General features: G+C 48.8%; 1 protein-coding gene across 4 annotated transcripts in view; it reads right to left on the minus strand.

The window, feature by feature from the left end:
- Window positions 1-166: 166 nt before the first annotated feature.
- Window positions 167-14,903, minus strand: part of ASPH (aspartate beta-hydroxylase) — a 106,471-nt gene continuing 91,734 nt past the window's right edge. For all 4 annotated transcript variants that reach the window (XM_038766478.1, XM_038766476.1, XM_038766475.1 and 1 more), the window contains 5 exons: window positions 12,563-12,700; window positions 6,797-6,932; window positions 4,127-4,218; window positions 3,750-3,883; window positions 167-1,874 (listed from right to left, as the gene is read on the minus strand). In XM_038766478.1, coding sequence (XP_038622406.1) covers window positions 1,724-1,874; window positions 3,750-3,883; window positions 4,127-4,218; window positions 6,797-6,932; window positions 12,563-12,700 — 651 coding nt within the window. In that variant the 3' untranslated portion in view covers window positions 167-1,723. The remainder of the gene's footprint in view (window positions 1,875-3,749; window positions 3,884-4,126; window positions 4,219-6,796; window positions 6,933-12,562; window positions 12,701-14,903) is intronic.

The raw sequence follows: 14,903 nt of genomic DNA on the forward strand, positions 1-14,903 counted from the left end.
CTGCATCACGCTGGTCTGTCCTTGGCAGCTGGCTCCCGGGAGGTGGCTAGGACACAAACAACGCATCTCCTCCTCCTCCCATTTTTAACATGCTCGGTGCAAATGTAAACAGAGTCAATTCAAATGCAATATTCAAGAACAGCAACGGGAATCCAAAGAAAAGAGCTAGAAAATTCCAGACTTGTTTATTGAAATAACTTTCCATTTTCAACACTTCAAAAAACTCATCAATAATTCATCAGCTTTAGGTTCTATCCTCAGAACCCCATGATTTGTGGGAACCTCATTTATCAGGCTGCCTGGGACACACTGTGTGACTACTGCCTAGAAATACTGTGACCCTCTGGAATTGGAAGGGGTTATGTCTTGGGATTTCCCAATGAGGCAGTTAGGGCTGCACATTCCCAGTAACGGGAATCGTGCTTTTCCTCCTTGCTGGAGGAGCTCTTTCAGTAGCCTTTGTTCATAGTGGCACTCACCAAGGGACTGGCACAGTGCAAGAGCCAATGGAGCTGCACTGTTCAGCGAATGCGTTCGTAACAGTGCCCTGGCTTAGGGGAGAACAGAATGCTTTGCTGCCCTGATACTGTGGCCCTGAATATGAATGACTTAATCCTCTCTGGAAAAAAATTAGAATTGTCAGTTGAGCCTCTGATATTAACTAGGGCCTCTGCCTTGAAGATAACTCAACTGCTGCTTCCTCTATTGGCTGTTTCCCGGCCAAATGCAATGTGTTGGGAAGAGGTGAGATCTTTCAAGGAAGAGGGAGAGGTCACCTCTCTGAGAGGAGAGGGTTCACAGTGTATTTCAATTTGCCTCAACTGCCCCCGTATCCTAATCTACCCCTGCAAGAGGGGCAGTTCCTGGTTGTGCTCGGGCATGCACTGGATCAAGGAGGGCAGCTGTGAGCCGACCCTCCCCAGAAGGACCTTTTGCAGTAGGCTTAAGGAGGCACGATAAGGAGATTTGCTTTTCAATAAATCTTGGTCATTACTAAGTGGGTTTGGGACTCAGTTACTGATTATTTTCCTGGAGGGATTGGGGAGGGGCAGGGAAGATTACCCCGACAAGCTCTTCCACCACCTGCCCAGAGAGAGACGGTGGGAGACCCTAGGATACAAGGTATAAGCGAGCAAGAGCTCCAGCCAGAGGGCTTCATATCCTCCATTCCCCAGAGAAGACTCAACCACATCTTTACTGCAGGGGATAGAGCACCCAAAGGAACTAGTTGGGAGGAGAAAAGCCACAGCTTGCCTGTGTGCCAGAGCCCACAGCTGGAGGTTCAGGGCACTCCATGCTTTCTTTGTGAAAATGACCCAAAGCCAGAAGTAGTGGTTCATGGTAAAGATCAAAGGTGCAATAGAAAAATACAATCAGGTAGAAAAATTACAAAATAAAACCATCTATTCACAATACCTGCATTTCCTCGTCCAAGGACATTGGTTGGTATCGACAGAAGTACCTGTTCCCGATGAGGAATCTTTGGCTGGCAAGGCATATACGATCCGGTGCCCCATCAGCGCTGACTCGGGTGCGATGGGGCCGGACTCCTCCCCGGAGCCCGGAGCATGAAGAAGCTTTGGGGTGGGGCCCTGGTGCTTCTGCGAGCTGGGCAGTCCTTGCACCACAAGTCTGATGAGGCAGAGGGGCCCGTGGGCTTGTCGACTGCCAGGCACGCTGGGGGGCATCGACTGGCCAATGGGCGCGGGCCCCCAAATCCCGGTTAAATGGCGGGGAGGCTTTGGCGCTGCTGGGTTGTCAGCTCCGGGTGCCACACATCCACGATGAGGATCAGGCGCAGCGAGGTGGCCTCCTGCCACACTTCGTGCTCGAAGGAGTCGTCGAAGATCAGCACCTTCCCTTCTGCCCATGTTCTGCGACCAGAGAATGCCTGCGTTATTGTGCCCAGCAGATAGGATGGGCCTGACTGGTTGGAACGTCACCACCAGGGAGACCAAGTAAGCTTCCCCACACGTGCGTGTGTGTGCGTCTGTGTATTTAGTAGACTATATGCACCTCAAGGACAGGGATTCCATCCTTCGAGAAACATTCCATGGTGGGCCCCACCATAGTTCTACCCCCCCACCCACTACTCGCACTCAGGGTTCAGGCAGTGAAGGCTTGTGGCCAGCGACTCTCGGGCTGACAGTGTAGAGATAGATCTCTGCCATGGGAATTGGTCACTGCTTTACACAACAAAGAGGGAAGAGTCATAAACATGTCAAAGATCCATTATCTCCCTGCGGGATTAAAAGCAAGTCATCATTTGAATGCAAATCAATATTTCCCAGATCACTTAATTCTTACTTTGTGAGAAAAGCCTCACAAAATTTGATAAGAGTTTACCGTCAAATGATGGCAGGGGGGAGGTGGGGAGCTGGGACAGACAGAGGGGCAGAGGTAAGGATGAAGAAGGGGTCTGGAAAGCCCCTTCAGTGTACAGTTTTTGAGACAAACGAGCTTCAGAATCCCTCTGGCTTTTGAGCAGGGCTCTGGTCACGAGAGACCTCGTGGCTGGGGCTTCACAGCGGGTCAGGGGTCATGGAAGGAAAACCCAGTCTCCCCATGCCAATCATACGGCAAATCTCTGCCCTGAGCTGGAGCCAAGGGCTCCAGCTGGCTAGAACTGAACACCAGCATCAAGACTAACAGTGATATAATGATGACATTACATAATTAGCAACTGTAATTTGGGTGGTTAATTAGAAATTCATGTGACTAATAATAATAATGACACCCAGGTGCTGCTAGAGTTTACCACCAAGGAGCTCAAAGCACTTTCCAGACTCTCATCTGCCCTCCTCTCACTGCGCTGCGGTAGGTGTTGGGGCCTCCATTTTACAGAGTGGGAAACTGAGTCCCAGAAGGGCTCAGGGAGTGGCCAGGAGCAGAGTGGATCATGGGAAGGTTCGGAAGAGAAACCGGCATTCTACCCATCTCACTCACTGCTCTCCCCTCCCTGAGCTGCTTATTCCTGGGAAAGCTCCTTGATGGTTGGAGGGACCCTGAGAGATGGCCTGGTGACATTCGACGAGACCAAGTAAAGCACACTGAGCACCCTTCTGAGCAATGGCTGAATACATCCTGCCCTTCTAGACTGTGAGCCCATTGTTGGGTAGGGACCGTCTATATAATTTGCCAATCTGTACTTCCCAAGCGCTTAGTACAGTGCCCCGCACACAGTAAGCGCTCAATAAATATGATTGAATGAATGAATTGAACAGCAGGCAAGATTTTCCTCACCAGTTAAGAACCAGTGACTTGTGTGGACCTGATGACTCCACTAAGGACTGTACTTAATAACCATCTAATAAAGAATCCTAACCCAGTGGGGATACAATTGAAATGAACAAACCTGGGGGTAGAGAGCAAGTGGAAGGGTGAGGTAGAAGGGCGAGAGAGAGAGGAAGTGGAAGGGGGAGAAGAAGGAAGTGAATGAGGAAGAGGAGGGAGAAGAGATGGGAGGAGAAGGAAGAGGACAAACGTTTGTGCCTGTTAGGCCATGGATCTCCCCTGGAGAGGAAGCTCCAAGTGCCTCAGGGAACACATGACTACATCCTCCACACGGAAATTATGGGAAAAAGCGAGACAAGCGACGGGAGGAAAAACAATTGCTCAATCTGTCCTGGGAGCCCCCGGTCGGGACGCCGCCTCTGGGTTCTGCCGGCAGCCGAGCCCAGCAGTTCCCGGCCCCAGCCCCAGCCTGGCCACCCGCCCGTCTCAGGACCAGTAAGGGGCCGCAAACCTACGTGGTGTCCTGGGCGCATCGCAGCCTGCAGCCTTGTTGGGGCACCACCAGGCCCAGGTGCATCCGCAGCCGGCAGTTGGTGGGGCCAGTGTGTGGCCAGACGTGGGTCCCGGGGTGCATCACAGAGTACTTGATCTGAAGTTGGTTGGGGGTGGGGGGGGCGGTCGGGGGGGACAAGAGAGAGACACGGCATCAGTGGGGGGCTTCTGTGCAGACTGGGGTCTGGGTGTTGGCCTCACCACTGGATATTGCACCCATGAATTCAGGGAAGGACAGGGCCGAGGTCTCTGCCGCTCCAACTAGGGCACAAATTACTTGTCCCGCCTTCCCCGCTCCTGCTCCTCCCCTGCTCCCTCCCAGTCTCCCTGTCCTCCGTACCTGCCCTCGCCTGCAGCCCGTCGTCTCCGGGAACTTGTCAAGTAACGCACACGTCCTGGGAACACTCTTGCAAGCATTTTCGTTCTTCCGGCCTGGGAGAGTAAAGGTGAGACAGCGGTTAAGGGAGCTCTCACTCACCCTCGTTTTCCAGCTGAGGAGCCTGAGACAAAGATGGGAAGGGTTGTCCCCGGGCCTGGTCAGCACTGGCCACAGAAGCGGCTCCCTGGCTTTGGCAGGGAGCTTGGGGACCCCTGGGCCAGTGGCTGGTTTTAGCCACACTTATGTCCCAGTCACGGATCCCCCACTCTGCCACTACCTGGGAGGGATCTTTAGGTCCTCCCCACACGGACCATTTCCCATGTCCACCTTTCAGTCTCACCAGCTTGTGATTGTTCCCACTTGGCTCAGATGGAGGCCAAGCTGCCTCCCTGTTGTCTTCTTTCACCAACCACCCAAAATGTAATAACAATTATTCCCCTCAACTGTATGCTTTTTCTAGGTAGGGAATGTGTCTGTCACCTTTGTTGTATTGTTCTCTCCCAAATGCTTAGTTCAGTGCTCTGCACGCAGTAAATGCTCAATAAAATTCTATCGATCAATTGATTACTTGTTTTTGTTGGGTACTTTTATCACATCGGTGATCTTCTTTTATCCTTACAAGTAGTATTACCTCTCACAAGTATTAATCCCATTTCGCAGAAGAGGAAACTGAGGCCCAGAGAGGTTAAGGGAATTGTCTAAGATTACACAGCAAGTCAGGTGCAAAGTTGGGACTGGAACTTGAGTCTCCTGACTTCCACCCAGCCCCATGCTCTTTCCACCAGGCCATGCTGCCTCTTGACCTCCGACTGTCTACTGTAAAATCATACTGAGCAATGGTGATGAAAGGAGTGGGAGGTTCTGGGCTCTCAGACCTGCAGAAAACCAGCCTCAGTGACCTTGGTCTTCATCTCCCAGGAGGGCAGCTGTGTGCGGGCTAAAGTGGTAGAGGAGATAGAGCACTGGGTAAGAGACTCTACTAGCCAAGCCTGCAAGTCTCCCTATGACCCAGTAACCATGGAGTGGGGGAGATATGACCCTTTGGCCTCACATCTCCTTGGACTAAAAGCAGGAAATGGGCAGCCGGTCCATCACTCAATGGTATTTATTGAGCATTCGTTATGTGCAGAGAACTGTAATAAGTGCTTGTGAAAGTACTATATAACAGAGCTGGGAAGATCTAGAAGATCAGTTGCAGTGGCAGAATGGCTAGGTTGTGGAAGGCCACGATGTGTGTGTCAGCTTGAGGCTATATGTGTTTCGGGAAGAGCTTGGTGGGGTCCCAACCTCCTGGGGGGTAGGGAGTGGGGGGCTGGTGGGAGCGGTGACAGGTTGCAGACTGGGGGAAGGCCTCGATCTGGAAGTGGGCTTCATGCCAGGGGCCCAGCTGGCAGCAGTGAGGCCGGCACCAGGGACCAAACACACACCAGCAAGCGGTGCCTCTCCGTGGCCCCTGGTGTCAGCCACCTGGGCTTTTCCGGCCTCCTGACCTCCACCCCGAGGGACCCTCCTGAGCTCCGACTCTGCGACCGGCTGGCTCATCTCGGCCAATTTACTTTCTCTCTCCCAGTCTCTTTTCTCATCTGTCAACGGAGAAAAATATCATCTGCTTCTTCTTCTTTGGCTGGGGCATTGTGAGAATGAAATGAGATGGGCAACATCAAGGGGCTTTAGAAATATTCAGATTCAAGGATCTAACACGGGTTCTGCACATGGCCCACTGACAAAACATGTAAATACGCATTTACTGCACCACATCCCCTGGGAGCCATTGATGAAACCGGTCCAGGACATTTCTGGAGAAGCAAATCCCAGGTTGGCAGTTAGGAAGCATTTATGTTAAAACCAGGGGGGAGTCCGGAAATGTTTTCTGTCAAAGGAGGCAGTGTGGTCTATTTCGAAGAACATGGAACTGGGAGCTGGGAGGCCTGGGTCCTAGCTCCAGCACTGCTGAATGACTTTTGGGCAGGTCACTTAGCCCCTCTGGGTCTCCGTTACCTCATCTTTAAAATGAGGTTGAGAAGCAGTGTGGCCTAGTGGATACAGCACAGACCTGGAAGTCAGAGGGACCTGGGTTCTAATCCTGGCTCTGCCACTTGTCTGCTGTGTGAAACTTCTGCAAGTCACTTAACTTCTCTGTGCCCTCAGTTCCCTCAGCTGTAAAATGGGGATTAAGATGGTGAGCCTCATGTGGGACACGGACTGTGTCCAACCTGATTAGCTTGTATTTACCCAAGTGCTTAGTACAGTGCCTGACACATAAGCACTTTTAAATACCATAAAAAAATAGTTCAGATGCCTGCTGTCCTAACTCCTAGATGGTGTCCAATCTGATAACCTCATTGCTACTCCAGCACTTAGTCCAATGCTTTCTCTATGGGGTAAGTGCTTATTCAGCACTTAGAACAGTGCTTGGCACATAGCGCTTAACAAATACCATCATTATCAATCAATACTAATATTGCTTATGTTTGTCCCATGCAAGCCAACATCTGAACCACCCTCTTTTCCCCAGGTTAGTACCTGTCCTCTCCTTTCCCTCCAGGGATTTCAACTCTGAGTCTGCCTCCAGCCCCGGCAGGGAAGTGGGAAGGTTGGGGGTGGAAAGACTGAAAGAGGGGGCTGGCTTACCTTGCTGCCATAAAGTGAACTGGCTCCAGTCTCCCTTTTCTCGCAGATTCTCATCTTCGGGCAAGAAGAGGCCTCGGGTCTTATCCATGACGGCCAGGCCTTCATCACGGATCAGCCTCCAGTTCCTCTCCAGTGCCTGGAGGGAGAGCAACAGTTACTACCCGCATAGTGCCAAGCCCTGTAACATTGTCTTGCAATCTGTGTTCGCTTCCTCTAAGACTTGTAGCCCGGGCCATTTAAGCACCCGTCCTGTCATTCCTGGGATCCCGTCACCTAGGTATCGTAAATATTTCTGATCTGCTTTATGCATCTGCCCAGGGTATCTTTTCCCATTCCAAGCGTTCAAGAGAACTGGACCTGTGCATGTTACACTGGCATGATGCCATTAAGGGCATCTAGCTGGGTCCTATCCTGATGCCTTCAGGGTGAACACTTATCTGAGAAAGACCGAAGATGCTCATCCCCTTTCTGGTCTCCCTCTGCAAGCTCCTTGTGGACAGAGACCATGTCTATGAACTTTGTCATTTTGTACTTTCCCAGGCACTAAATACAGCGATCTGCACACTGTAAATGCTAGATAAATACCACTGATTGATTCTGAAGTTCCTCTGGAGTGGTCAAGCCATTTTGTTGACCATGGCTGCCTCAATAGGCCCACTAGAACTCCATCCATTTTCACTTTTGGGGCCACTTTAGGCATTCCAGCTACCAACTCATTGGTGTGGTCACGATGAAGACTTCTGAAAGCCTGTTCTTTGACCCCTCTCGGGCTGCTAATATTCAGCTGGGAATTGGAGACCTCTTTAGCTGCTCTCAAATTCCCAATGGGCTCGAACAAGACTTAGCTTTGTCCCCTGTACTTTCCGAGTGTAGAATCTTTAAACAATTCTCTCAAGCCAACGACATTTACACCAGTATCTACTTCAACTGGCTTATGTTAGTAGATCTGTGGGTTGATTTGGAGCTGTGAAGCCGACCTGCTGAGAATTGCAGGTGGAAGTGGTGCTCACTGAGCTCCCCCTGGGGTCAATGCAGGAGGCCAAACGCTTGCCTGAGGAAATACAATGGAAGCAGGAGACACAATTACCATCGAGGAAATGACCTTGCAAGGGAGGGTCTCCAGGCCTCCGGCTAAAGAAGAGCTTCCTTCGTGAACAGAGACCCTTTCTCATGCCCTGCTCTGAAAAAGGCCCCTCCATTTGCTTACCTGGGACACTGCTCACAACTGGGGCAGATTTCCAGGAGAAAGACAAGAAAGAAGGATGAAGAGGGTGAAGCCTTCCTCCCTCTCAGGAGCCAAGCAGGGGACAACCCAGGGTGGGGAGAGGGGGAGGCCTCAAGACAGCAGTGGGCCAATGGGTAGGGGCTGGGCTGGGAGCTGGGCGGTGGCATGAACGGAGAAACAACAGCCCTCAGCCTCTGCCTGTGAAGGCGAGAGAGCACAGGCTCAGTGAAAATTAGGACCCTAAATTTGTGCTTGATGGAACATGCTGATTCTGCTCCAGGGATGACAACAGCTGCTGTGCATGTGAATTCCCAAGACTGGGAAACAATGTGAATTTTCTCTTTTGGGTGTGGCAAATCAGAGAAGTTTTGGTGAGGAGAAGAGTGTGTTCATGGCAGGGGCTGGGGAGAGAAGGGATAGTTACCTTTACTATCCTGCCCAGAATGGTCACTATACACAGGAATACTCACAGGAACAATATACCTTTTCTTCCTACAGGGCATTTATTTATTTCTCCATTATATTTCTCAGCTGCCCGAGGTTGGTGGAAAGGTGCTGAAGTGCAAATCTCCACTGCCGAAAGCTGGAGACAGCAGAGTAAGCATTGTTTAAGGGCTTGCCTGAGAGAGTCCTTCCCTGGCATGTAATAATAATAATAAATAATAATAATAATAATAATGGAATTCATTAAGTGCTTACTACATGCCAAGCACTGTACTAAGTGTTGGGGTAGATACAAGATAATCAGGTCTCATATGGGGCTCACAGTCTAAGTAGGAGGGAGAGCAAGCCCCATTTTGCAGATGAGGGAACTGAGGTACAGAGAAGTGAAGTGACTTGCCCAGGGTCACACAGCAGGTAAATGGCAGAGCTGGGATTAGAACCCAAGTCCTCTGACTCTCAGGCCTGTGCTCTTTCCACTAGGCCTTGCTGCCTTCCCTTCTCGGGCTCCTAAGAATGAGCTGGCTGGGCTGAGAGCCTAAAGGAGCAAAGGCCACTAAACTGCTGGTTTAGCCTCCGGATCACATTTAATCTGGCTTCACAGATGCTATGGGAATTGGTTTTCCTGCTTTGCCGACGCTCCTCTGTTTCGAGACCTTCCAACCCAGCATACAGTGGGTGGTGCCATAACCCACCGTCACCGTGCCTGGGCCCCATACAGAAGGCCCTGCCCCCTTGGCACAAATTCTCAATGGAAATCCCAGACCGCCCCAGAGTTAATCCTCCCCAGGTACAAGGGTTAACGAATGAAAAGGCCCATCGCCATCATGACCGCCACCCCATAATCCCACTTCCTCAGCTCCCTCTCCTGTCTACTTGTTTAGGGGTGACCATCAGGGAGTCGGCAGGGGGAATTCTGTGGAGGGGCTTTCTCACAATGGACACAATTAACAGCCCCCCAGGGCTGCCACCCTAACCCTACAGCCCTGTGGAGGAGAAAACCAACTACTCTGTGCACCTGTTAAAGGAGGATGGCCTGTTCTGAATTTCACACTGTGCCGTTTCCGGTTGAACACTGCAGATGCCATATTCAGAAACTCTCTAGGCATATGCGTTCTAACCAAAATAGGGCTGAACAACTCACTTCCTCTCTCCACACAAATCTGCCTTCGGCCCGCTGAGACACTGACAACCAACGTCAGATTCCTTCCGAGGTGACGGGGCAGGGCTAAAAACAAATATTCCTGATGGTATTCCCAGGTGCCTAGCACTGTGCTAAGCCTTGAGGTGACAAGCAGCGTGGCTTAGTGGAAAGAACGTGGGCTTGGGAGTCGGAGGTTGTGGGTTCTAATCCTGCCACTTATCAGCTGTGTGACTTTGGGCAAGTTACTTAACTTCTCTGTGCCTCAGTTACTTCATCTGTAAAATGGGGATTAAGATTGTGAGCCCCACACAGGACAACCTGATTACCTTGTATCTACTCCAGTGCTTAGAACAGTACTTGACACATAGTAAGTGCTTAAATACCATCACCATTATTATTATTAGATACAATATAACTGAATAATAGAGAAGCAGCATGGCCTAATGGAAAGTACACTGGACTGGGAGTCTTAGGACCTGGTATCTAATCCCAGCTCAGGTAATTGCTTGCTATGTGACCTTGGGCAGGTCACAACTTCTCTGTGCCCCGGTTCCTCAACTGTAAAATGGGGGAGAAATACCTGTTCTCTATCCTACTTATACTATGAGCCCCGTGCGTGACAGGAACTGTGTCCAACCTAATTAACTTGTACCTTCCCCAGTGCGTAGAACAGTGTTTGACTCACAGTATTTAATACCTTGAAAAACAAACTGAAAATTGAACAGCCAAGCTCCTTGCTGATCACCAGAAAACTCCCATGATCTCTTCCTTTTCTACAGTGAGTCACTCATCTTCTTTATCTACAGTCTAGTTCCACCACTAAAGCTGACCCCTTTCTCCTCCAAGAGGACTACCCTGATTAAGCCCTCTTCTCCCCAATCCCTCTCTCTTCTACATCACCTATACAGTTGGTACCCATTAAGTGTTTATGTCCTTCTCTGTAATTAAATGTTTATCTACCCCTCAGGAATGTAAGATCCTTGTGGGCAGGTAATGTTTCTTCCAACTCTGTTGTTCCCTTCCAAGCACTTAGTACAGTGCTCTGCACACAGTAAGCTCTCAATAAATGTCCACTGATTGATGGATTTTTGGCTTCCCCTTGAGTCATTCCACCTGACAAATCAAGGCCACAAAGCCACTGAGCTCCTCCCCCCGCCTCGGAGCCATTTTTGAGCCACGTGTGGCATCCAGAGCCAGGTGACTTGGCTGGTCTCTCGCTCCAGGTGAGAGCACTCATACACAGTGGACTTCTTAATTAATAAGAGCCACATTGTGGGAGCCAAATGACAGCCCGAGAGCTATTTTAATCAATCATTTCTGTTCACTGTGCTACCCAGTTGGCAAAGTATTCCTGGGATCCTTTCCAAATGTAATAAAACTCCAATTTGAGGAAAGGGTAAGATGATCTGCAATGCTATTTGTTTACATCAGAACAGATGTTTGGAAATGAAAAAAATCATAAGCACTTCCTCCTGCTGGGTTTTTGTGTGTGTGTGTGTCCGGGATGTCTGCAAGAGCTTTGGTTCGGGTGACTACCAACAGGAGGAATTTTTGAATTGCAGCTTTCTGTTCTCAAGTGGTGACTGTGGTAGGCCAGGGTTGGGGTGGGGAATAGTTTCTGCAGATGTCTTAGTATCCACATCAGCCGTGGTGCTGGGAGGGACAGTGAGCTACTCTTCTCAGATAGGGAAATGTGGGCCTCAAAGGAATGGTGGATTTTTCCTGGTTAGAAAAAAAAGCCCTTCTGTTGACAACCCAGTAAAGACCTTAATCTGTTTCAGTTTCCATTTCTATGATAAACACTCTCTAAGCGCCTTCAAGCTTTGATAATTTTGGCCTGGGAGACAACTTCCATATTTTCATGAAAATGAGGCCTAAAAAGAAAACACACTTTGAATTTTCTTCCTTAAGTTCTTATCTCATTATTTGATCACAACTCCACTCATCACAGAGATTTCAGCAGCAAAGGGCAACAGGGAGGCTATACAGCTCTTCAGAGAGTGAGAATTTAACCTTAAGAAATATGTTCAAGGTATTTTCCTTAATACGGTCCCATGACTTCAAGAAAATAACTGTCTCTTCAGGTCACTGGAATATGCAACAAGGATAATTCTAGCAGCTATTTGCCCAAGAACATTTCAACTGCAGGAGTTGCTAATAGAACACAATCATAATAGTTACTTTAAAATGTTGACCCTAATGCGATGACATTCGAACCGGGGAGGTCTTGTCTCTGAGATTCCAAAACCTGGGGACTATTATGCAGGCGGGTAGATGATTAATTTAAAAATAAGAGAAACCCTGCTCATAGACTCTAGACTATAAGCTTGTTATAGGCAGGGAACATGTCCACTAATTCTGTTGTACTATATTCTCCCAAGTGCTTAGTAGAGTGCTCTGCACATAGCAAGCGCTCCATAAATACCGCTGACCAACTGATTGAACAATTTCTTCTGAAGAATTGTCCCTCGGAGTGGCCATTTACCAGTCGCGGCAAGCCAATCTGGTGGTTACGGTTCTTGGCAAGTGGCAGTTTGGAACGATAATGCCTTAAACGCATGAGAAGGTGTATTCCACTAAAACTCCTCAAATGGGTTTGACTGGGACAGGCAGCCCTATTATGTGGAACTGGACTTCACACGCCGAACTGAGCTGTGAAACTCAACACTGGAGTGAGCAGAGTGTTTGTACAGTGCTTTGCACATGGTAAGTGCTCAATAAATATGACTGACTGGGCCGGGAAATGTCCAGTTGGCTTTTGACAGAGCTCCAAGTTGGATCAGAACAGGGAGCGTCGGAGAACCACACGGTCCAGCCACGATTTCCAAATGACAAGGGCCGATTCAGCAGGGCCCCCTCCCCACCGTCATGGAGGAGCCCCAACAGGACAGCAGGTCAGCGGGTCAGTGGGACAGCAGGCTTGAGTGTGGGCCGGGCCGAGCCCTCACCTTCTCACCTTCACTAACTCGGTGTAGCCGGTTTCCTTGGCGGTCCACCACGGCTGGGCTTTCAGCCCATTAACGTTGTAGAGGGAACGCTGCCAAACGGATGCAAAATGGCCTCTCTTGTGCCCGAGCTCATACCATTTGTGAGCCTGAGAGATGAGAGAAGGAGTGACATTAGACACATGGGTAAAATTGGGTCTGAATAAAGTAAGGCACGGGAAGCAGACAGGAATGACATTCTAGTGAGGCAGTGATGATCAACAGCCTTTGGTGACAACATTCATCAGTCCACAGCACTGATTAAGCACAGCCTGGGGCAGGAGCACTGGACAAAGCTCCTGGGAGAAAACAGCTTTAGCAAAATCCTTGTTCCCTGCCCTCGAGGAGTTTGCAATCTAATGGGATAATGATAATGCTGAGAATTTTCATTTCAACCTTCATTAAAATTCTTCCTTGTCCACGGCACCATTTTTAATTTGGAGGGAATTCTGGGGGCCCAAGCCATTTTGTAAGATCCCAAGGGACAAGAACATAAGTAAGGCTTTTACTAGGCTCAAACTTAGTCCCCTTCTGAAGACTGTAAGCTCCCTGTGGGCAGAGATTGCATCAACCCACTCCTACTATACTTTCTCAAGAGCTAAGCATAGTGCTGTGAGCTTGCTGTGGGTAGGGAACACATCTAAAAACTGTATATTGTACTCTCCCAAGTGCTTAGTACAGTACTCTGCACATAGTGCTCAATAAATAGGCTGGACATGGTCCCAGTCCCACATGAGGCTCACAGTCTAAATAGGAAGGAGTTGGATTTAATCCCAATTTTACAGATGAGGTAACTAAAGCATGGGGAAGTTACTTGCCCAAGTTTGCACAGCAACTCATTTGTAAAATGGGGATTAATCAATCAATTGTAACACTGTGAGCCCCATGTGGGACCTGGATTCTGTCCAACCTGAGTAGCTTTATCTACCCCAGTGCTTAGTATAGTGCCTGGCACCTAGTAAGCATTTAATAAACACCACCAAAAAAAAAAGTGGTGGAGCCAAGGAGTAGAACCCAGGTCCTTTTGATTCCTAGGCCCATACTTTTTCCACTAAGCTATACTACTTCCCAGTGTCAAGCACTGTTCTAAACAGGGCTAGGTATGAATTAATCACATTTGACACAGCCCCTGCCCCACGTAATAATAATAACTGTGGTATTTGTTAAGTGCTTACTAGGTGCCAGGCACTGTACTAAGCACTGGGATGGATACAAGCAAATTGGGTTGGACACAGTCCCTGTCCCATGCGGGGCTCACAGTCTCAATCCCCACTTTACCGATGAGGTAACTGAGGCACATAGGACTCTCAGTCTAAGCAGGAGGGAGTCAATAGTCAAGGATAGACCAATAAGATGTATCATGATTGGAGTGGCTCTTTTTCCTTCATGCAATCATATTTACTGAGCATTTACCGTGTGCAGAGCACTGTACTAAGTACTTGGTTATACTGATCGTCCATATTAAAATTTTCAGTTTCCACAACTTTCGAAAGAAGGGCAAGTACAATATAACAAAATAAACAGACCCATTCCCTGCCCAATTGTGAGCAAAAACTTCAGGATGAATGAGAAATCATGGAGGAGAAACAGAAAACAGCACCGAGTGCTGCAAACATGAAACCCACTGACAACAAGGGACAACCTCTAGACCATAAGCTTATTGTGGGTAGGGACTGTGTCCGTTTATTTTTGTATTGTACTCTCCCAAACACTTAGTACAGTGCTCTGCACACAGTAAGTGCCCAATAAATACAACTGACTGACTGACAACCTTTTTGTTTGTACATTGAGGGGATGGGGGAAGAGGGAGTGCCCTCATTGGCCTTTTTAGCCACACACTCCCTCATATATCCTAGTATTACTGATAGCATAGTAGAGCATATGGAATATGTAGAGTGCAACAGTGACTAAATAATAGCAATAGTATTCATTGACCATCCACAGGGTGCAATGCACTGTCCTAAACACTTGACTTCACAAGAATTGAACTACTGAATTGAAAATTTGGTTGCTAACACGTTTCCTTTCTGCATTTATATGCAAAGCAGCTATCTTCAGGTAGCCAGGGTCAAGGGTGTATGCAGTGTTGCTTAGGCACAGGTAATCACTGGCAAGGTTATACTGATCACCCATATCAAAATTTTCAGTTTCTGTAACTTCCTTTTGACAGAAGGGGCAACATTTCGTGATTTGGAGGTAGCTGTAACATGATACAAAACGTTTTCAAGCTGATTAGCCTTTTCATGACAGCTGCCTGAAAAGAAGGCCTCTCCATATGTTTCTTTTGAAGAGGGCTTTCTCCATATGGTCTTT

The sequence above is a fragment of the Tachyglossus aculeatus genome, chromosome 25, assembly GCF_015852505.1.
Source record: "Tachyglossus aculeatus isolate mTacAcu1 chromosome 25, mTacAcu1.pri, whole genome shotgun sequence".
Classification (NCBI taxonomy): Eukaryota; Metazoa; Chordata; class Mammalia; order Monotremata; family Tachyglossidae; genus Tachyglossus; species Tachyglossus aculeatus.